Below are 20,384 nucleotides of genomic sequence, written 5' to 3'. Positions count from 1 at the left end.
GTTCTGAACAAATTATTGAAATATGAAACTATAATGAGCTCTATGTATGTGCATTGATCAGTGTTTGTATATAAATTAAGTTTAAATTAAATCTGTTAATCATATAATGACTTACATTAAACCGCATTGAATCATATGGATTACTTTTATGACTTTTTGAAGTTTGAAAATGTTCATTAAATGGACAAAAATAAAGATGAACAAAAGTCTAATGGGTTTGGAATGACACGGGGCTGAGTAAATAACTGAATTTTCATTTTTGGGATTAAATTGAATTGAAGACATGTATATCTGCATACCATAAATGTAAAATGTTCATCAGAACAAGTCTAGATGAACTCTGCTTCAGCCTGTGAAATGCGGTTTGGTAGACTAACATCTTCTGCATGAGAAAGTGTCTGCTGCTGTATATGTGTTTGATGTATGTTCTTGAGTTTGTGTCTAAGGTGTCAATAGTTCATAGCATGTGGTAGAAGGGTGTTTTTCCATTTCTAGCCATATGATTTTAAGAGTCTGACACAGTTTTCTTCTCTGCAAAAAAAAATAAAAATAAAAATAAAAAATCTCTCCAATCAAAAAAACATCACACACATTGTGTCTGTGTAATATAAACTTGATGTTAAAGGGTATCTGTATCTCGTTACAAATCCAGGATCTTATGAACTCATGTTGTGACCCTGTGGACGAGCTCTGCTAGTTCTCAGCTTTAGCAAGAGAAACAGAAGTTATTTCTAACAAAAACTTAGTTTGATCTGACAGATGTTTCAATGATCATATCCTGTTTTTGTCTGTCAGTGTCTGGGATTTGTCTTAAGAATAAATGTATGTGGATGTATGTAATGTATTTACTCTTGTGATATTTATGATGCCATGCAGATAATAATTAGCGGTTAATTTCAGGATTTTTAATCAGTTTGGTGGAGTAACTAACATAAATGATCAGTGCTGCTAAGAAACTAAATGCATTTTAAAGGGCTCATATGATGTTCTAATAACATTTTACCTTTCTCTTTGGAATATTACAAGCTCTTGGTGCATAATGAAGATCTGTAAAGTCAGCGTCTACGTCACGCTGTGGGAAGATTAGCATAATGGCGCCCAAATGTTCACACAAATAAAGATGGTGTAACTTTGATTCTTGCTGTAGTATTGCCACTGCCGCCATGTTGTGGAGACGTGTTTCATTCTGAAAACCAAACTACTTTGTTAGACCTTCCAAAAGAGGACACAACTAAAATGAATGGTTAGGTTTTATTTACAACACTGTTCCAGAACAAGTTCAACCCATATATTCAGATGTGTGCAGCGGGGACTGTTTCCTGTGAGAGTGACCTACACCGGTGTCTGCTTCTATAAAGTGGGGCAGTTCCAACTTCACAAGCATAGGCGCTGAGGTGGGGGTCTGTGTTATTACATATTGTTTTATAATATATACAATGCTGAGGATAATTGCCACTGTTTGCAATAAGTAATTAGCAGAATATCATATTTTAACATAGTAACCTATAAACAGAATCTAGCTATTTGCACTTACTGTAAATATATCACAAATAAATGCTATTATAACTTAATGTAAATAATATCTATCACTAAGAAAATATGCTATTTTCACTTATTGTAAATAGGCTCTCTCACAATTCCTGAAATTATAAATCAGCTAGTCTTGACTTAAAAAATGCTATCCTTGCTTAGCATCCTGAGCAATAAGAGCAGTACGGAATCAGTGTTTTTTTTTTTTTTTTTAATATCACAGCTTTTATTATGGTTATTATTGTTCACTATTGTTTACCCATGTATTTCTCTGTAAAAACCTCATCAAATGTTTGTTTTAAATTGCTTAATATTTCATTCATACATTAAGTGTGTACTACAAGCAGTGCTTATAAGCAGTGCTGGAATGTCCTCTAGTGTCAAAACCAGGAACTGACAGTTTCAAAAACGAAAAGGATTTAAAAAGTTTTGATGCAGAGTTGAAATCACATTCCAGAATGTACAGACACACCAGTGATAAACCAGAATAAACCAGTGGAAGTTACTTCAGATATTACTCATAACACTTTTGTACAAAAAATAAAAAATGTATAAAAACATACAGAAATATAAAAATTATGTAAAAACAAATATATACAATCAGAGGATAAGACTTTACAAGATCACTGTACAAAAAAAAAAAAAACAATGAAAACTTGGCAGTGAGCTAAGCTGATCACAGCAGCACTTAATATCTCACCAATGTTATGTTCACAAAGACAAAGTTATGGTTACACTGGTACACTGAGATATGATATGATACACGGTACATTAATACAAAAGACTGATATTTTGTTGTTGTTGTAAACAATATCAATAAACACTTACAGCATCAGTTTTTCTCCATCAAATGAGACAAATCTGACACGTGAAGGCATGTATAGGTCTTACAGTGTAGTGACAATGCAGCGAATTCAATATGAAATTGTAAAAAACAAAAAAAAAAACAAAAAAAAAATTGGCACAGCGTTAAAAGGCACACAGTACAGTATTTGGAAGACATTTTTGTCATTGTAAACTTAATGTTCTTATTTAGTTTGTTCGTTTACTGTAGTACTGTCTGTTTACTGTAGTTACTGTACTGTATTCATCTCTTCAAGTTAAACTCAAGCAAGGCTCAACGCCAATTTAGATCCCTGATTCTCTCAGACAGTGCGCGAATGTTGAAGTGAGCTCTATTTCACGTGTTCTTGCTCTCGAACAGATAAAATGACAAAATAAGTCTTGGCAAGTATCCCCAGAAAAAGTCGATTATGTCTGAAAGGAGAGTAAACAACTGACATATCTCGACTGAAGTCAGGTAATAAATAAAAACGAATAAACCAAATTACCACCGTTGGCACACATAAATGCAATAGAAAAAAAAATACAAAATGATACCAGTGCTTTAAGTTCTTCAATCAGGTCTGACAACGACTTTCTATTGGTCTTTTGTTGTTTTAATTGCATTAAAGACACAGGTCTCTGTTTTGGCACACAAAGCAGACGTACGTCAGCAAAATGTCTGATTAGACTGTGGTGGATTATAACACCATAACAGAAAGCTTCAACAGGACTGAATGAAAAATGTGCTGGTTATTTTAAATCGAATGATCAGAAGAAGCCTACAGACCAGTGGGGTAGCGCAAAATAGGTTTTAAACCAAGAAATTTTGCACAACAGTTACGCCGAAGAACATCTTAACCTTAGTCAATTATACAAAGTGAAAGTCTTAACGCTGCATTAATGACGCATATTCTCCCAAATACAACATGAGAGTAATCTACTTCAACATATGCTGATAACGGCACATAAATTATTCCATTAATATGTCTCTTGTGGCCCATACATACTGAAAAAAAAGAATTGTGTTAAACAGGTTGTTTTTGAAAGAAATAAAGCTGCTCTTGATTTTCATTGAGGTCTGCAGTGTTAATTATTTTAATTATACACCTATTAATTCATTGTATAAATTAACAGACCTGTTCTAAAAAAAAATTTCAATGAGTAGTAAACTTTCATTATCATCAGCGTGTCAGTTATGCGGTCATGTGCTATGAAATTATTGCGGGGCAAATTAATTGTAATTTAATAATAAACGTTACCTAATAATAATGGCCTACATTAACTAAAAATGCCAAATCCTCTTAATATTTCCAAAATGTGATGCTTTTGACAATATCTCTGGCTATAGTCGATACATTATACAATGCAGTTCAGCACGGGGAGGTTCTCTTTCTACATACAGAAAAAGTATGTAGAACTCGAATTTTAATTTTCTATTTTGAATTCAAGTTTAACTTTACATAGAATTTGTGTTGAGATAAAGTTTAACCTGGAATTAGTAGTGACTCCTAAAATCTTAGTATAGGAACACTTTCTCTGAGCAACGAGAGATTGTCTTACGCTCATTAAATCCTTTCTGCACTTTCCATTTCAGTGAAAGTATCAAAATAATGTTAGGTTTCACTGGCAGCCTCGGACTCGATCTCAATCTGATTCGGAGAAGAATCACTGGTAGTGTTCGTCACTTGAGCAACAGTGTGAATACAGGATCTCTCACCAGCATCATTCATCAGTGAAGTCTCACTCGGATTAGGTGACAAGTCACCATCAACATTCACCTGTAAGAAACCAGATTCACAGAAGGTCAAAGAAATGAACTGGACTAATGACACACAAAGAATACTAGACTAGAAACTGTAATTCTGTCTTTCACTTCATGTTTGCAGAATGCATGGTTTTCTTTTCCTAAATATTAAACATTATTATAGAAAGGTGGAATGTCTAACAAATTACACTCTACACTCAAAAGTATTGGCACTTACAAAATAATGTGCACTTACTTGCACAAATTCATTTCTAATAATACTATCTTCATTAATAAACAATTGTGATTAAATAATAAAACAAAAGGCATCCATACAATTGTTTATTTATAAATAAGTCTTGATGAGTCAGTTATTAAATGGTGTTTCAGTCAGTGTAATTACTTCGGAGTCAAACCACATACACATATGAACACGTTGCCAATTTGCAGATCTGAATCAGATTTTTTGGTAGGCAAACACATTCAGTGCTCATAGTATCTCACCTGATATCTGTACTGCATCCTGGTGTCTGTTTAAAACAACAATAAACAATTAAACACACATTACTTTGTTAACAAAATTTCCAGCTTGTTACTTGAGTTTTTTGTGTAATCAGAGCTGGGAAGTAACTGATTACATTTAATCTGTATTACGAAATCAGATTCCAAAACCCAAGTACTCTTAATTGGAGTACATCACATTTTATAATGCTCATAATGAGATGTGTATTAATGTTTGTTCATGTAATGCAGGGATTCCCAAAACACTTAAAATAAAATAAAATACCTCTGATGAAGTTATTATTTCAAAAGACTGAACACATTCACAGGTTTACAGTTCTTGTATGTTGGTTAATGGTGACACTGACATGCAGGTAAACAAATGAAATATTTATATTTTTAGTGACCAAGTGTTGTAATAATTTATTTGACATTTTTATGATTTAATTATTTGCTTTTTAAACATAATGTAAATTTATTGTCTTTCTCTTTGCATTTACGTAGCAATATGGTATGTTTAATGGTAAACTTAGTTAAATAAAAAGCAGTCAGAAGTCATTTCCTAAAATGTTTAACCTAGATTACCTTGCTAACTATAGTTTATCATCACATAATATGTAATCAGTAATGGATTACAATTTTTAAGTAATCTACTCAGCTCTGTGTGCAATATAGCGATGGCTGGATTGTAATTCATAAAAGGGGTGGACCCTTCAGTAAAACTGAACTTTCTGGTGATTTATGACAAACAGCAGAAATTATAACAAATGAAACTTATTTCAAATAAAACAACTATCTGATGGCATTAGTTATTATATAATATATATATTTTTTTTTTTTTACCTGATTTGGTATCGCCAATCCTAAACCTGGTTTTTATTTTGTCAGCTGTCTTGCTGGGGTGATGTGCAGTAAATAGTTGTATGCACCTTTCAGAAGGTTAACCAAACACCTTTAAAAAGAAAAGAGGATGCTCAAATGTGCATGCAGCAGAAGAAGCAATCAGGGCCGAGTTTCCCAAAAGCTTTGCAACCCTAAGAAGTTCGTAAAAACGATCGTACGACTGATCTTACGACTGGTCTGTTTCTCAAAAGCATCGTAACTTAGGTAGCACTTGAAAATCATTGTAGATCTACGAGTTCTCTGGAGTAATCGTTAAACCCTAAGTGCATTGTAAGAAGACAGATTTGTGTGATCACCTGCAGGAAAATCACCAGATTACACCTTCAACTTGATTCAAGTACAATGTGATTATAACATAAGGATTTGATTGTAGAGATGTTTCGATACCCTTTTTCTCTTCCCGATACCGATTCAGGGTAGGGTTGCACGATGTGTCGTTTAAGCATCGATATCGCGTTGTACGTATCCACGATAGTCACATCGCAGGATGTGCGATGTAGGCTGTCTTAGTTGATCCGTTATTCATTAACTGTACGGGCCAGCTGCTCCCCGGCCCTTGACGAATGTGATTCGCGGATTAATTGCACAGCTAAACCATCATAGAGTGAAAGTTTATAATTGACAGGACTGAAAACCACATGCAAGTTGAACAGGGCAGAGAGAGAGGGAGCGCGCGAGAGAGACAGAGGCGGGTGACACACTAACTGTGTGGTGTGAGTGTCGCGTGTCTGAAGCGTCCCAGAAGCGTGGTAGCTGCATCGCATTTTCTGTGTCTTTACACACCAGAACCGTGCCTGACGCGGCGCTGGTGCGATGCTGCTAGAGAGAGAGAGAGAGAGAGAGAGAGAGCACGCGCGAGAGAGACAGAGAGAGATTACATTAGAAGTACCATCAATGTTTATAGAAATTTACATGGATTTATTTTGCATGCATTTTTTTTTCTTTTTGTTCTTATGAATATATATGTTTTTTTATTTTGTTTGTTTCTATTCTGATATGTACAATGCTTTGGCAATATGTACCTTTGTATGTCATGCCAATAAAGCAATATGAATTGAATCGAGAGAGAGAGAGAGAATGTAAGTGTGCTCACCCCATTTTTGTTTGTAAGAAAAAATATCGCAATATATAATCGCAAAAAAATAAAATATCGCAATGTCATTTTTTCCCAATATCGTGCAGCCCTAGCTCAGGGTATCGGCCGATACAGAGTACTGAACCGATACCTGGGTGTGTATCTGTATATACAGCTGTATATACTACTAGCCCGGTGTAAATTGCTAGAATTATTTTATGGTGTGCTTCAGACTGATCCCTTTATAAAACATGAACAAATACATGGTGAACTACTGTATTCATTACAGTATTTTTATTATCTGACATGAATTTGGCAGTAATATTATTTATTTTCTTAAGCGAAAAATAACTTCAAATGCAGCCAAAAATCTAACACCGCAAACTATAAAAGGTATTTTAGTTTAACAATATAACTGTATAAAAAACTGCAACAAATAAGTCTAGGAATATAAAAAATGATATATTAATCAGATAATCTCTTTACAACAAAACAAGTAAAAAACAAGCAACCGTCTAGGCATAATTATTATTATTAATAGAGACGTATTATTTACTACTACATAGAGACATAGCTTAATCTACTGTAGGCTACAATAGTAGCGTAATCTATTGTCAATTTACTCATGTTAAACCAAACATTTATTTTAATGGGCTGCCATGAAGATCTTTGAGTGTCTTTGTTTATGATATGTGTTTTCTCAAATGAAACGGTAAATTCTCATGAAGTGACGGTTTATGCGTTCGTGTCCTCATATAGTAACACACGGCAGAGACTACAAAACAGCGAGGTCCCGCGCATCTGTGCCCGTCACCCACAGAGATGTAGAATTTGCAGGAGTAATATTTAAATAGTATTTTGCAGTTTAATATTCACAGTTATTCAGCTACTGTCTCGAGCCCTGCGCTTTGACTAACAGGGAAGCGACTGAACGCAGCTGCGGGTACCGAATATACTCGGGAGTCGGTAACTACCGGTACTACAGAGACATACTGCTAACCACTGATCTATAATATAGAAGCGACTTCACTGTTTGTTGGCAGTTTAGAACACGATGAGTGATCCAGTCATATATAGATCAGTGCTGCTAACGCGTCTTCATTTCTTCTTCGCTGCTCTAAACACAACTTCCTGTGTATTCATTTCATGTTGCATTCTGAGCAGCGAAGAACCGTGCAGCGGTTAGGCAAAGCTAGCAGTCATAACTAGGTCTTGTTTAAGAAAATGGTATCGGATCGGTATATGGGTTCATGTACTCGCGATGCCGATGCCAGAATTTGTTGTGGTCTCGGAGATATTTCCGATACTTGTATCGGAATCGGAACAACTTTATTTGATTGTGCTTTATTGTACACGTTATGACTCGTTTTAAACAATCGTCAATAAACAATCGTGTACTACAATTAAGAGTCATTCTATGAGATGACATTTCAGCACTTGACAAATGGACAGCGAATCCTAAGTAGCTCTTAAAGCACAGCTATGTGTGATTGCTTTAGGTGCATTGTTGGGAGACACACTTGAAACAATAACGAACGATCGTAAAATTACTCGTAGAAAACGTTCTTAAGCACGAAGATAAATTTTTATCGGGAAACCCGGCCCTGGTCTGTTCTAGGGTGTCATGCACATTTGAGCTTAGCATATTTAATGCACAATTTTGTAACTAAGCACTCAAAAGTCATTTATTTAATGTTTACTTTTATCTGCCATCAGACTATCTGAGACGTTGTCATAACGCATTGCTATGGGTTTCTAAGCTTAGTCCTCCCTATTTTCTTAGAAATTATTCTGCTTACTGTACATACAAAATTGTTAAGTCTCTTGCTTTGCTGGTCCTCTCGTTCTCCCTCACAGGATTGGATCCTACCAAAGTGATCTCCAGATCTGATTGGTGCTAATGGGACCAAGGAGCAGCAATTAAAAAAAAATCTGCTGTGCCTGAGGAGGGAGCTCTGCTCAACTTGTGATTTCCTGTTGTTCCACTGTAACATGTGCTGTTGTGTTTGCTACAGGATGTTGATGCTCTTAGCTTGCCTGTTGATCTGCCTATTGTGTGCAGTGTGGATTTTCAGGTGATAAGTTGTGCTCTCATTTTCCATTTTTTATAGTATTGTAAATACTCTTTTCCACACTTGGAAGCTGTAGGGGGTGACTGCCACTTTCCTTTGTAAATACTGTTTTCTCCCATTTTTCATTAAATAGGGAGTTAGGGTTTTAATCTGTGGTTCTATAAATAAATGTATAAAGGATCTTTGATTGCTGATTTCCGTTCATGTTGCGCCCTTACCCTGGACAGGATCATAACTAAAATACAAGACATTTATATCAGTAGTCCCTTATTCATTATTGTGCATCATTTTTATAGATACTTACATTTACCAATGCCTTTATACAATATATAGGCATTGCCCTGTATACACTGGATTGATTAAGCATCAGACCAGGACAGATACGATATTAAAATGGACTCAAACTGGGGTGCAAAATACTTCATTGATATATCCCTAGTATTAACGTAACTGCTGAATAGTTTTTTTGAACCAGATTATGGAAACATATTGTCTGAAAGAACCATTTTGGAGAAAAGAATGAGACTTTCCATCACTAATGTAATACTCACGTTTCCTTCTTACTTGACGCCGGTAACAAATAACAGATAAAGACACCAGCAGCAGGACACTAACAGCAGCAACACATATTCCTGCTACAGAAGCTGATGACAAACTTGAATCTGGAACTGTAAATACAGACATTCATTATTACTAGAAAGCAACTTACAATCAATTTTACCAATGTATTTACCATGTATTTACACTTATCTGCTTTGGTCATCAGTTGTATGATACCGATTAATACTTATAAATTGCATCATCACTGTGAGCTGTCAGAAAATATAAAAAAATATATAATAATAATACTAAGTTTTCAAAGAGGCTGTAAACATTCCAGAAATTCTGTAAATTCCCAGCATTTTTTGTCAACTTTCACAAATCATTGAATTGTTTGTAAAGTTTAAGAAAATCACTGGGTACATTTTTTTTCTAAATGTTGAACAATGTTTAAATTGCTCAGGGGAGCTACACAAAAATGATACTTGCCAATGACAGAAACACTGAAGTTCCTCATGATGCGGATTCTGCTGCTGCTGATCTGTAGTTCATAAAGTCCAGAGTCTGTGTTTGTGATGTTTGTGATGGTCAGAGATCCAGTCTGAGGATCCAGCTTCAGTCTGTCTCTGAATCTCTCAGTATCTTCATTACACTCAACATCTGTACAGGTCTTACAGAGATAATCACTGATTTCAGCGATCCAAATGTCATTAAAATACCACGTCATCAAATACTCTGGGTTTTTCATTACAGCAGGATCTAAAGTGACAGATTCTCCCTCCTTCACTGACTTTCTCTGCATTTGCTCTCGTTCATTAGCAGGAATATCTGGAACACAAATCAATAAGCTGACTGGAAGGATGTTTATGTCAAAACACACACATAAAAAACATGAAAGAATTGTGGATATTAAAGTGATTTAATCATGCTTTCAAAACTACACATTTTTTTTACATGAAATCATCGTGATCATTTTAACGGTTAGTTTTATTTTCCATCTATGATCTCATTCTCCTATTATCACTTTGAAAGGATAATTTAGTTTTATATCAAACTGAACTCTTTAAAGATGTCATTTGACCATTACACTTAACAGTAATCTGTTTTTAAAAAGATGGACTATATACTGCATCAAATACAAATGAGAGGGAAAAAAAAACACAATAATGTGACTTTTAAATTGACCAAATGACTTACCAAGAACAGTAACACTAAATGTCTTTTCACTGCTTTTTCTGATGCTGATGATCCTTAATTGATAAAGTCCAGAGTCTGTGTTTGTGATGTTCCTGATGGTGAGAGATCCAGTCTGATGATCCAGCTTCAGTCTGTCTCTGAATCTCTCAGTACCTTTATTACACTGAACATCTGTACAGATCTTACTGAGATCTCCACTCATTTGAGCGATGCGAGTGCCACTGAAATACCATTTAATATCATCTTGTTGGTTTGTTTCAAAACTAGTGTTTAGGGTGATTGAATCCCCCTCCATCACTGACACCGATAATACATCTGTTTCAACAGCTGACACACCTGAAGAAGACAATAATACAAGCCATAATGAAATGCCAAAATACAACAAAATGATATTTACAGATAATAAAGATTGCAAGTACAGAAATAAGTCTGTATTCTAGTGTCGTCAAAAATAACTACTTTTATAGGTTTCTCTTTGTGAGGTTTGGTTAGCAGTGACTGAAATGTGTATGTGTATGTGTAAAAAAACATTATAGGTCATTACAATCAGTAATAAGGTCCCTGCTGGATAAAATAAATGCCACGTTTATAATGCGTTTTATTGTTTTTGTCTGGTCCCTTCGGAACACGGCATTACAGTTTGGTGAGGGGCGTAGTCTCAGCCTCAGACGTCATGTCCATGGACCGTTGACTGAATGTCTGACGCATATGGGTCACAAAAGTGGAAACACTTCAGAAGTGTCGAAGTTGTCATCGGATTGGTTGAATTCTATAGGATTTCTGCAAGACGTGTGTGTCACGTTCTTTAATGTTCCGCCTGGAAACAAATATACTGTGGCGCCAAACCCCTTCAGAAAAGAAGAAAGCCATCGTGTTTACAACTGTGATGACAAGGGCTTATCAGTATCAACTAAATTCTGGATTTTCAAAAGTATGTGAAATATTTAAAGTTCGCAGCATAGAATCTTTAAAATACGTCCAAGAGTTTTACACACTGCTCTGTTATTCTGGAGATATTTCCATGCCTCGAAAAACATGACGATGAATGAAACATGTCGGTCAAACATCCTCATGGGAAGGCCTTGGCCAATGAAAGCTGTCATGAATTCCAGCTACGTGTCACATTTAACACTTCCGTCACATGCTTGAGGAATTCGGCCAAGCACAAAGCACTTGATAGCTGGCCAATCAGCATACAACTCGCTTTTCGGACGATGAAAAAAATCTATGCGTTTCAGAAAGGCGGGACATAGAGGAGCAACAATGTACATTATTTGTTTTTTGTTTTTTTTACCTTAAGCTCCATAAACACCTTGCATTACACCACATACACAAAATAATGTTGTCATATGACCCCTTTAAAAAGAATTTGACTACCGAACATGTCAATCAAATCAAATCAAATATCAAATCAAATAAACCGATCCTCTCCAAACAACACATTTATAATTTTCAGTGTCAGCAGTCAGAATAATTCAATTAAAAAGCAAGAAAGTGTCTAATATAAGTGATAGGAAAAGGCAACGTAGCCTGTATTTAGTTCATGCACACACCATGATAGTCAAAACGGTTTCATTCAATGATACATATTGAATTTAAATAAAACAAATAAACAACAACAACAATGCGCTTACCTTCGTTCTATAATTTTCAACAGAACTAAAGGAAGAATAGAATTTCGCAATTGTAAAAATTAATGAAGTCTAGCTGTTTTCAAGGATATTCCAATCTGGACCGTTTCAAAGATAAAAAAAAACAGGATCGTATGGACTGAGAGAGTTTAGTTTCGGTTTTGATTCATTTAAATGTGCCCATCTTGTCTGATTTAGGGAATTGCAGTGAGCCTTCTTGTTATCTCGGTCCACAATAATTCACGTTGAGTCACTCTCCCACTTTTACGAGAATATACAGTCATACTACATTCAAAATCATTTACGTTATGAATCATAAACTCTGTCTGCTGAGCCCTCGTGATAACTCGACATTCACATCAGCGCCAGCCCTCTGCAGTGTGTGTGTGTGTGTGTGTGTTTATGCATGGATACTTGGGTTTGTTTGTTAAACAATTAACCTATGCATTTTATATGTTTGAAGCCGCCAAACTGACCCCAAATAAGTCCAAATTTTGTCCACCCGCTCAAGACAATTTTTTTCCCGCACAAATTCAAATTCCAATCGCCCATTTGGGCGGGAAGCCTGCACAATCTGGCAACAATGCGTTAACCGTTAAGCAGAAGAATCTTATCTCATCCTGACTCATATATAAACTGCTTCCTCTAAATATTTCGGCACTCATACAACGAATTTTTTTAATTAATGCAGAATATTATTCCCCATAATAAATGTTATGCATGAATATTATCAATTTAAAACACTGCTAAATTTTGCCCTTTAAACCAGTACTAGCTTTTGTTTGATATTCTTTTTACTTTTATATAATTTCATATTATTTCATCCACTCATTTGGCAGAAGCTCTTATTCAAGGACAGTCGACTCGAACACTGAATTATAAAACTTTTTAAGATCTCAATCATTGTATGATCATGGAGCAGTGAGGGGAACTTGAATGGAAGCTCCAGTCAACTAATTTCGTAGCGTTCATCATTCGTTTTAACGGTTGACTAGAAAAGAGACTATGTCTTACCATATGAGAACAAGAACAAGTACGTCCAAATAAATCCAGTCTTCAGTAAAAAAAACGGCAACAGATTCTGATTCATTCTCCCTTGCTCCTATGGCATAGCCTGACTTCGTCATACTCATTGTCTGGGCAGAATGTGAGTCTAATACTGCTCCATTGCACTTGAATTATGGGGCGTATCTTAACCGAACCAGTAAAAAAAAACTATGGCATGCGCGTCTTCTTCATGGCGGGCAACATCACTATTAGGTTCATTATCGCCACCTCCTGTTTTGGAGTGTGTGAACCAGAGTTTACCCTTTTATAATGCGAGAAAAAAAATATCTTAATCCAGGAGTAAATATATTTGCAAACTGTGACGGTCTTGCTTGGTCGGTCTGCTTTCTGCACAAATGGAGACGGTGTGTGTAAATAGGGTTTCCATCGATTCAGAATGAGAATAAACCATTTCCACAGCAATGCTTCATTAACTCTGCTCTGTTTATTTAAAACAGTTTTCTCTTTTTTTATTCTGTCACTCAAATTCTTTTTTACTTTGTGATCATATAGTGTTTCAGTTGCAAATATTTACAGGTTGAATATAGATTACACATTTTCAATTGATTATAAATGACAAATCAATGAATAAAGATCCTCAATGAATCACAGAGCAATACAATTAAACTTAGTCAAGGGAAACATCTCCACCTAGCGGAGAACTTGAGCAACTCATTTTGATTAAAACAATTTCACAAACATTTAACAGCATACCTGCACAAATGGAGACGGTGTGTGTAAATAGGGTTTCCATCGATTCAGAATGAGAATAAACCATTTCTACATGAAACACAAGGCAACACACAAATTGATTACCATCGGGTCTCTAAACACGTTTTAACTCAATATTGAGCAACACACTCGAAGCCAAACAAGGCTTAACAGAGTTCCAACATATTCATTGAAAGATACAGCCACAATAAAAGCAACTACTTATTTGTTTAGGACACTTATAAATGGTAATTCTCAGACCGTGAAAAACGTGCAACTCACCCACAGCAATGCTTCATTAACTCTGCTGTGGGCGGTCCTATATGAAGGTATTTTTGATTCAAATTAACTGAGCACCTGTGGCAGTGCGATTTGTAGTTGTAGAGAAAAGCCACACATGTGTATCAGTAAATTTGAAGTCACAGAGTGAAATGTTTTAAGAGTTGCAAACCTGTAGCCTTTTTTTCTCTCCCACAAACACAACACAACAGTTACACCTTCTCAAATTCTTCATTGCAGGTGCACAAATCCTATTCTACAAATCACACATTTAGAAACTTGTACGCTCACATTTTTGAAACAATTGCTGCAGTGAATGTGGTGCAAAACGCATTTACACACCCGCATCAAGAAATGTGCAGTCGTGGAGAAATGTTGAACATCCACAAATCAGTACGTGAATTCATCAAATGAGAGTTGCACACTTGTAGAATATTTTCTCAGAATGTCTTGTATATTTTTCTAACACAAACACAAAGTACATAACTACAGCTGCTTGAATCTGCTGCGATGAAGCTCAAACACTGTTTTTTCGCTTTCAAGCGACAAGTTTCGCGCTCTCCCTTTTGCACCGAGATATTTGGTTCAAAAGTGATTTGTGCATCTGTAGAGGTAGTGGGCGGGACTGTTTAGAGATTACAGAATTTCAGCCAATCAGAAGAGCTTACTGTGCCGGTAGATATACGCCCCAAGCAGTTTTACGCCCCTGTTGTTCCTCATGCGTCCAGTAGGGGGAGGCTGCAGACCTATGACCTACTGTAAAATGTATTATTTATATATATTTATAAACTGTTTTTATATACAGAGATTGACTGATATATGATGTTGTGAATTTATATTAAGTTATATTTAGATATTAACCATATTCAGGCCATTAGACATACAGTACTGTGTAATCATATGGATCCTAAATGAAATATTTGCTTTACAATTCACAATTGCTCGTTATACAGCAACAGAACATGTTCTACATAGCATTTTATGAAGACCAACAAAATTTAACAATTTTCTAAAGTTCCAAGGGTCATTTAAAAGAAAGACAATATTGTTGTTCAATTTATTAATTTGAACAATTCAATTTCAACAATATCAATTTATTAACACCATGACTTGGTTATTTCTTAACAGCATGACTCCTGTAGATGACTCTCCAATGGTTTGCCACTCTTCTTTAATTGTTTCTTTATCCTGCGATCAAAGTGATCCCACTCACTAATAAAAATAAATAAAAAAGCAAAAGTTGCATAGTGGTAGAAAACAATGGTTATTTATAAATAATGGCAGGATGTCATGTTTCAATTTTTTTTTTTCCTTTATAGGATCCTTACAGTACCTTGCGTCAATGACAGGTCCTCGAAGGAATTTCTCCTCAGCCTCCAAGATGGACACATCTTTCACAACAGCAAGAGCACAGATGATGGACTACCAGAGAAAGATTTATCACAGCCCAAATAAGCCAAGCATCATTTTGCTTTTTTTTTTTTTACAACAAAATCCAAAGTTCCTTTTCTATACTAAGCACAAAACTATTATTTTATAGAAATTATCTAACATTATGGATAAACTATTTGACATTAAAAACAATGTGAATATGACACCATGCAGAGCACAACTAACACACAAGACCATACCTCTGGAAAAGGGACATCCATAATGAATCTGATCTGGTCACTGTGGGTGTGTGTAGGTGTGCCATCCAAAATTGCGGCTCAGTAAGCTCTTCTGATTGGCTGAAATTCTGTAATCTCTAAACAGTCCCGCCCACTACCTCTACAGATGCACAAATCACTTTTGAACCAAATATCTCGGTGCAAAAGGGAGAGCGCGAAACTTGTCGCTTGAAAGCGAAAAAAACAGTGTTTGAGCTTCATCGCAGCAGATTCAAGCAGCTGTAGTTATGTACTTTGTGTTTGTGTTAGAAAAATATACAAGACATTCTGAGAAAATATTCTACAAGTGTGCAACTCTCATTTGATGAATTCACGTACTGATTTGTGGATGTTCAACATTTCTCCACGACTGCACATTTCTTGATGCGGGTGTGTAAATGCGTTTTGCACAACATTCACTGCAGCAATTGTTTCAAAAATGTGAGCGTACGAGTTTCTAAATGTGTGATTTGTAGAATAGGATTTGTGCACCTGCAATGAAGAATTTGAGAAGGTGTAACTGTTGTGTTGTGTTTGTGGGAGAGAAAAAAAGGCTACAGGTTTGCAACTCTTAAAACATTTCACTCTGTGACTTCAAATTTACTGATACACATGTGTGGCTTTTCTCTACAACTACAAATCGCACTGCCACAGGTGCTCAGTTAATTTGAATCAAAAATACCTTCATAGTCCTACTCCACACGCTAAATCACATCACACAGCACATAGATGGCGCTGTCCCCATTTATGCATTAATTTAACATTCCTTTTAACTCCGTTACATAAGCTTTAGGTTATCCATCTTTCTAAATTCATTTTTCATTCTTTCTTGTTCATAAGCATACTTTTGATAAACACAAATAACATGTTCTACTGATTCCTCCATTCCACAGTGCTCACAAAATCCTGTAGGATGTTTATTTATTATTTTTAAGGTTTTATTCAGCATAGTATGCCCAACCCTTAATCTTGTTAAAATATTTTCCTCTTTGTTGCTTCTTTTAGTTATTCTCATTACTCCTACTTATTGTTGTATTCCATAAAGTTGACATCCTGTATCCAATTTATGTAGCCACTCCTTAGTGGTAGATGCTTTAATTACAGCTTTTTCTTCATATTTACTAAGTGAGATATTCATGAGCTCCTCGTTTTCCAATGCCTGCTTTGCATTGCCTGCTTTGCATTTGCATCGTATAGATCGTATAGATTTTAAAATATTGCTTATTACTTATAAAGCCCTGAATGGTTTAGCACCTCAGTATTTGAATGAGCTCCTTTTACATTATACTCCTCTACGTCCGCTACGTTCTCAAAAACTCAGGCAATTTGATAATACCTAGAATATCAAAATCAACTGCGGGCGGCAGATCCTTTTCCTATTTGGCGCCAAACTCTGGAATAACCTACCTAACATTGTTCGGGAGGCAGACACACTCTTGCAGTTTAAATCTAGATTAAAGACCCATCTCTTTAACCTGGCATACACATAACATACTAATATGCTTTTAATATCCAAATCCGTTAAAGGATTTTCAGGCTGCATTAATTAGGTAAACTGGAACCGGAACACTTCACATAACACCGTACCTTCTACATCATTAGAAGAATGGCATCTACGCTAATATTTGTCTGTTTCTCTCTTATTCCGAGGTCACCGTGGCCACCAGATCCAGTCTGTGTCCAGATCAGAGGATCACTGCAGTCACCCGGATCCAGTACGTATCCAGACCAGATGGTGGATCAGCACCTAGAAAGGACCTCTACTGCCCTGAAAGACAGCGGAGACCAGGACAACTAGAGCCCCAGATACAGATCCCCTGTAAAGACCTTGTCTCAGAGGAGCACCAGGACAAGACCACAGGAAACAGATGATTCTTCTGCACAATCTGACTTTGCTGCAGCCTGGAATTGAACTGCTGGTTTCGTCTGGTCAGAGGAGAACTGACCCCCCAACTGAGCCTGGTTTCTCCCAAGGTTTTTTTCTCCATTCTGTCACCGATGGAGTTTCGGTTCCTTGCCGCTGTCGCCTCTGGCTTGCTTAGTTGGGGTCACTTCATCTACAGCGATATCATTGACTTGATTACAAATTAAAACAGACACTATTTCAACTGAACAGAGATGACATAACTGAATTCAATGATGAACTGCCTTTAACTATCATTTTGCATTATTGAGACACTGTTTTCCAAATGAATGTTGTTCAGTGCTTTGGCGCAATGTATTTTGTTTAAAGCACTATATAAATAAAGGTGATTGATTGATTGATTGATTTGCATATATATATATATATATATATAAGATATATTTTGTAGGCTAATTATATATATATATATATATATATATATATATATATATATATATATATATATATATATATATATATATATATATATATATATAGACACACACACACACGTACAGTGGGTAGGGAAAGTATTCAGACCCCCGTACATTTTTCACTCTTTGTTATGTTGCAGCCAGGGCCGGATTGGGACTCATTTTCATTTTTCATGCCCACTTAAGTTCACAACTGACTATATTAAAATAATGTAATTAAAACCTCAGAATATAATTCCATACAGCCTTGTAATTCATTGTATTTTTAAAAACATCATCATTTCCAATTCAATGCAAAAAACAATCAAGTTTCCAAAGCTTTCTTCTTATTTATTCTGGACTTTTCAGCGCCGCATTTGCACTTTCTGTTATCAATTTTTATTTTTTATAATTTGAGAAACTTGCAAGGCGACGTGTTGAGGGTGGGGCCAGGGAGTTATATATATATATATTTTTTTTTTTCAACCCAGTGCCATGACATGAAAAGGCCCTCGCAGCCAAAAAAACATACCGGACCACCGGGAATTTTCCCGGTGCTCCCGATTAGCCAATCCGGACCTGGTTGCAGCCATTTGCTAAAATCATTTAAGCTATTTTATTTCCTCATTAACTCATTAATGTACACACAGCACCCCATATGACAGCATCCCTGCTGCTGTCATCCTCCATTAAGCACTCAAACTGCACGTTGTGTTCGAGTTCGATTACTACAGTCAAAGTGATGAAACCATTAAAAGAAAAGGCTCGATAAAATATTATTATCTGTCATAAGTCTTATCTAGAGAGTTTACATCCACGTAGCCTATCATAAAAATATAATAATGTTTTATGTTCGGGAGCTTTTATAAAAATAGAGATATTGTCATTCGTTCTAAATGTGAAGTAAAGGCTGTGGCTACAGGATAAACGGAAACAGAGTCGACTGAATAAGCAGGCTATTTTCATAAGTGTAAAAAAATATATATAATTTTTTTTTTTGATAAATTAATTTATTATGATTATGATTATTATGAATGTATCACTTCTATAGTGAAACATCGATGCTTGAAGCGGAGCCCTGACTGTGGAAACCCTGTGCTATTCTGGCTCGGTGCTACTGGCCCGAGGCTATTAGCCCCACCTGGCCCATTTTAAGCCCTGGCTCGCACTGGCCCGACAGTGGAAATGCGGCTAATATAATCCTCCATGGTTTGGGTTTCAGTTCGAGATAGTGGGCAAACATGACTTTTGGGAGGCATGGCATTGGGGAGTAAATCAATATTATAGTCCCAGGGACGATGAAGTAGTAGTTGGGTTGCCTTTGTTTTACTAAAGACCTCTACCAGGTCTTCACAACATGGGGGAATGCCTTGGTACTTGTGGGACTTTCAATGCTAATGGTAAAACATGGTTGGGGAACGGAGGAGAAACAGTGACTCTCACAGAAGGCAGACCACTTGTTCAACTCACCCTGATGCCAGGAAATGACAGGGTCATGAAAAGACAGCCATGGAAATCCTAGAATGACTTCATGCTTTGGAAATCAATGACAGAGTGATATGGATACCTGGTGAAATAAGCCATCTTGAAGGGTTAGTGTCTTGGTTTGTTGAATGATACCATCCCCAATTGCAGTGTCGTTTGTGGGTTTAATCTTTATGGGTGGATTACATGGCTCAGGGGGTATATTATATTTCTTGATGATATCCTTAATGCAGCTCCAGAGTCAATCATCACTGTTAACGAGATGGACATGTCTCCAGTTTTTAAGATAAGGGGGAGTTTGAACAACTGGTTGCTTGGTAGTGAAAAAAGTTCCATATTTACCAGCCTGGTGTTTTGAGCCTTATGTGGGCATCCCTGAGAGCGATGGTTTGGTTCACCGCAGTAGAAACATTGATGAAGTTGAACCCTTATGCAACAAAAATATATTTTTCAATATATTACGTGACAATATATTTCATGTGTCTCCATATATTGTGAAATTTACATAGTAATATATCTTATGATATATTATATAATAATATATTATATATGTAAGTTATATATTGCAATATATGGGACAATACTGCAACTATTGCTGTTTTCATATATTGAATAAATGCATATAATTATACTATTTAATATATTGTTATGTATATTGAAATATGTCCCACATTATATGAAATTATATATTGGAAGAGGCATTGTATATATATATATATATATATATATATATATATATATATATATATATATATATATATATATATATATATATATATATATATATATATATATATGTAAAAAATATGTGTAAAATTATATGAGATAATATACCTCAATGTACAAGATAATATAATCAGATTTATATGGGAACATATG

General features: G+C 35.7%; 1 protein-coding gene across 3 annotated transcripts; it reads right to left on the bottom strand.

Moving 5' to 3' along the window:
* Positions 1 to 1,255: 1,255 nt before the first annotated feature.
* Positions 1,256 to 13,204, bottom strand: LOC113077313 (uncharacterized). 3 transcript variants are annotated; one of them, XR_003281301.1, is made up of 7 exons: positions 13,033 to 13,202; positions 10,388 to 10,723; positions 9,680 to 10,018; positions 9,202 to 9,318; positions 5,444 to 5,552; positions 4,604 to 4,629; positions 4,024 to 4,133 (listed from the first exon to the last, which is right to left on the bottom strand). XR_003281301.1 is itself a non-coding variant. In XM_026249733.1 (6 exons), the coding sequence occupies exons 1-6, from the start codon at positions 13,106 to 13,108 to the stop codon at positions 3,969 to 3,971; spliced, it is 1,059 nt and encodes a 352-aa protein (XP_026105518.1). In that variant the 5' UTR covers positions 13,109 to 13,202; the 3' UTR covers positions 1,256 to 3,968. The 3 variants fall into 3 exon arrangements, 2 of the variants coding, with proteins under 2 accessions (XP_026105518.1, XP_026105519.1); XM_026249733.1 differs by lacking the exon at positions 5,444 to 5,552 and having other exon boundaries at positions 1,256 to 4,133; XM_026249734.1 differs by lacking the exons at positions 4,024 to 4,133; positions 4,604 to 4,629; positions 5,444 to 5,552 and adding an exon at positions 7,605 to 8,192 and having other exon boundaries at positions 13,033 to 13,204.
* Positions 13,205 to 20,384: the final 7,180 nt, after the last annotated feature.

Source organism: Carassius auratus, unplaced genomic scaffold, assembly GCF_003368295.1.
Source record: "Carassius auratus strain Wakin unplaced genomic scaffold, ASM336829v1 scaf_tig00022246, whole genome shotgun sequence".
Taxonomy (NCBI): domain Eukaryota; kingdom Metazoa; phylum Chordata; class Actinopteri; order Cypriniformes; family Cyprinidae; genus Carassius; species Carassius auratus.
Note: the sequence above shows the minus strand (reverse complement) of the source record. Positions and strands in the feature narration are given on the sequence as shown.

What these genes read in the sequence shown, in the direction of transcription:
- LOC113077313 (XM_026249733.1), bottom strand. Translation starts at nt 13,108, where the DNA reads ATGAATCAGAATCTGTTGCCGTTTTTTTTACTGAAGACTGGATTTATT. An exon ending in ATTTAGTGTTACTGTTCTTG is followed by an intron (nt 10,019 to 10,387) that starts GTAAGTCATTTG and finishes TTTGTGTTCCAG; the next exon opens with ATATTCCTGCTAATGAACGA. An exon ending in CTTCAGTGTTTCTGTCATTG is followed by an intron (nt 9,319 to 9,679) that starts GCAAGTATCATT and finishes CTGTATTTACAG; the next exon opens with TTCCAGATTCAAGTTTGTCA.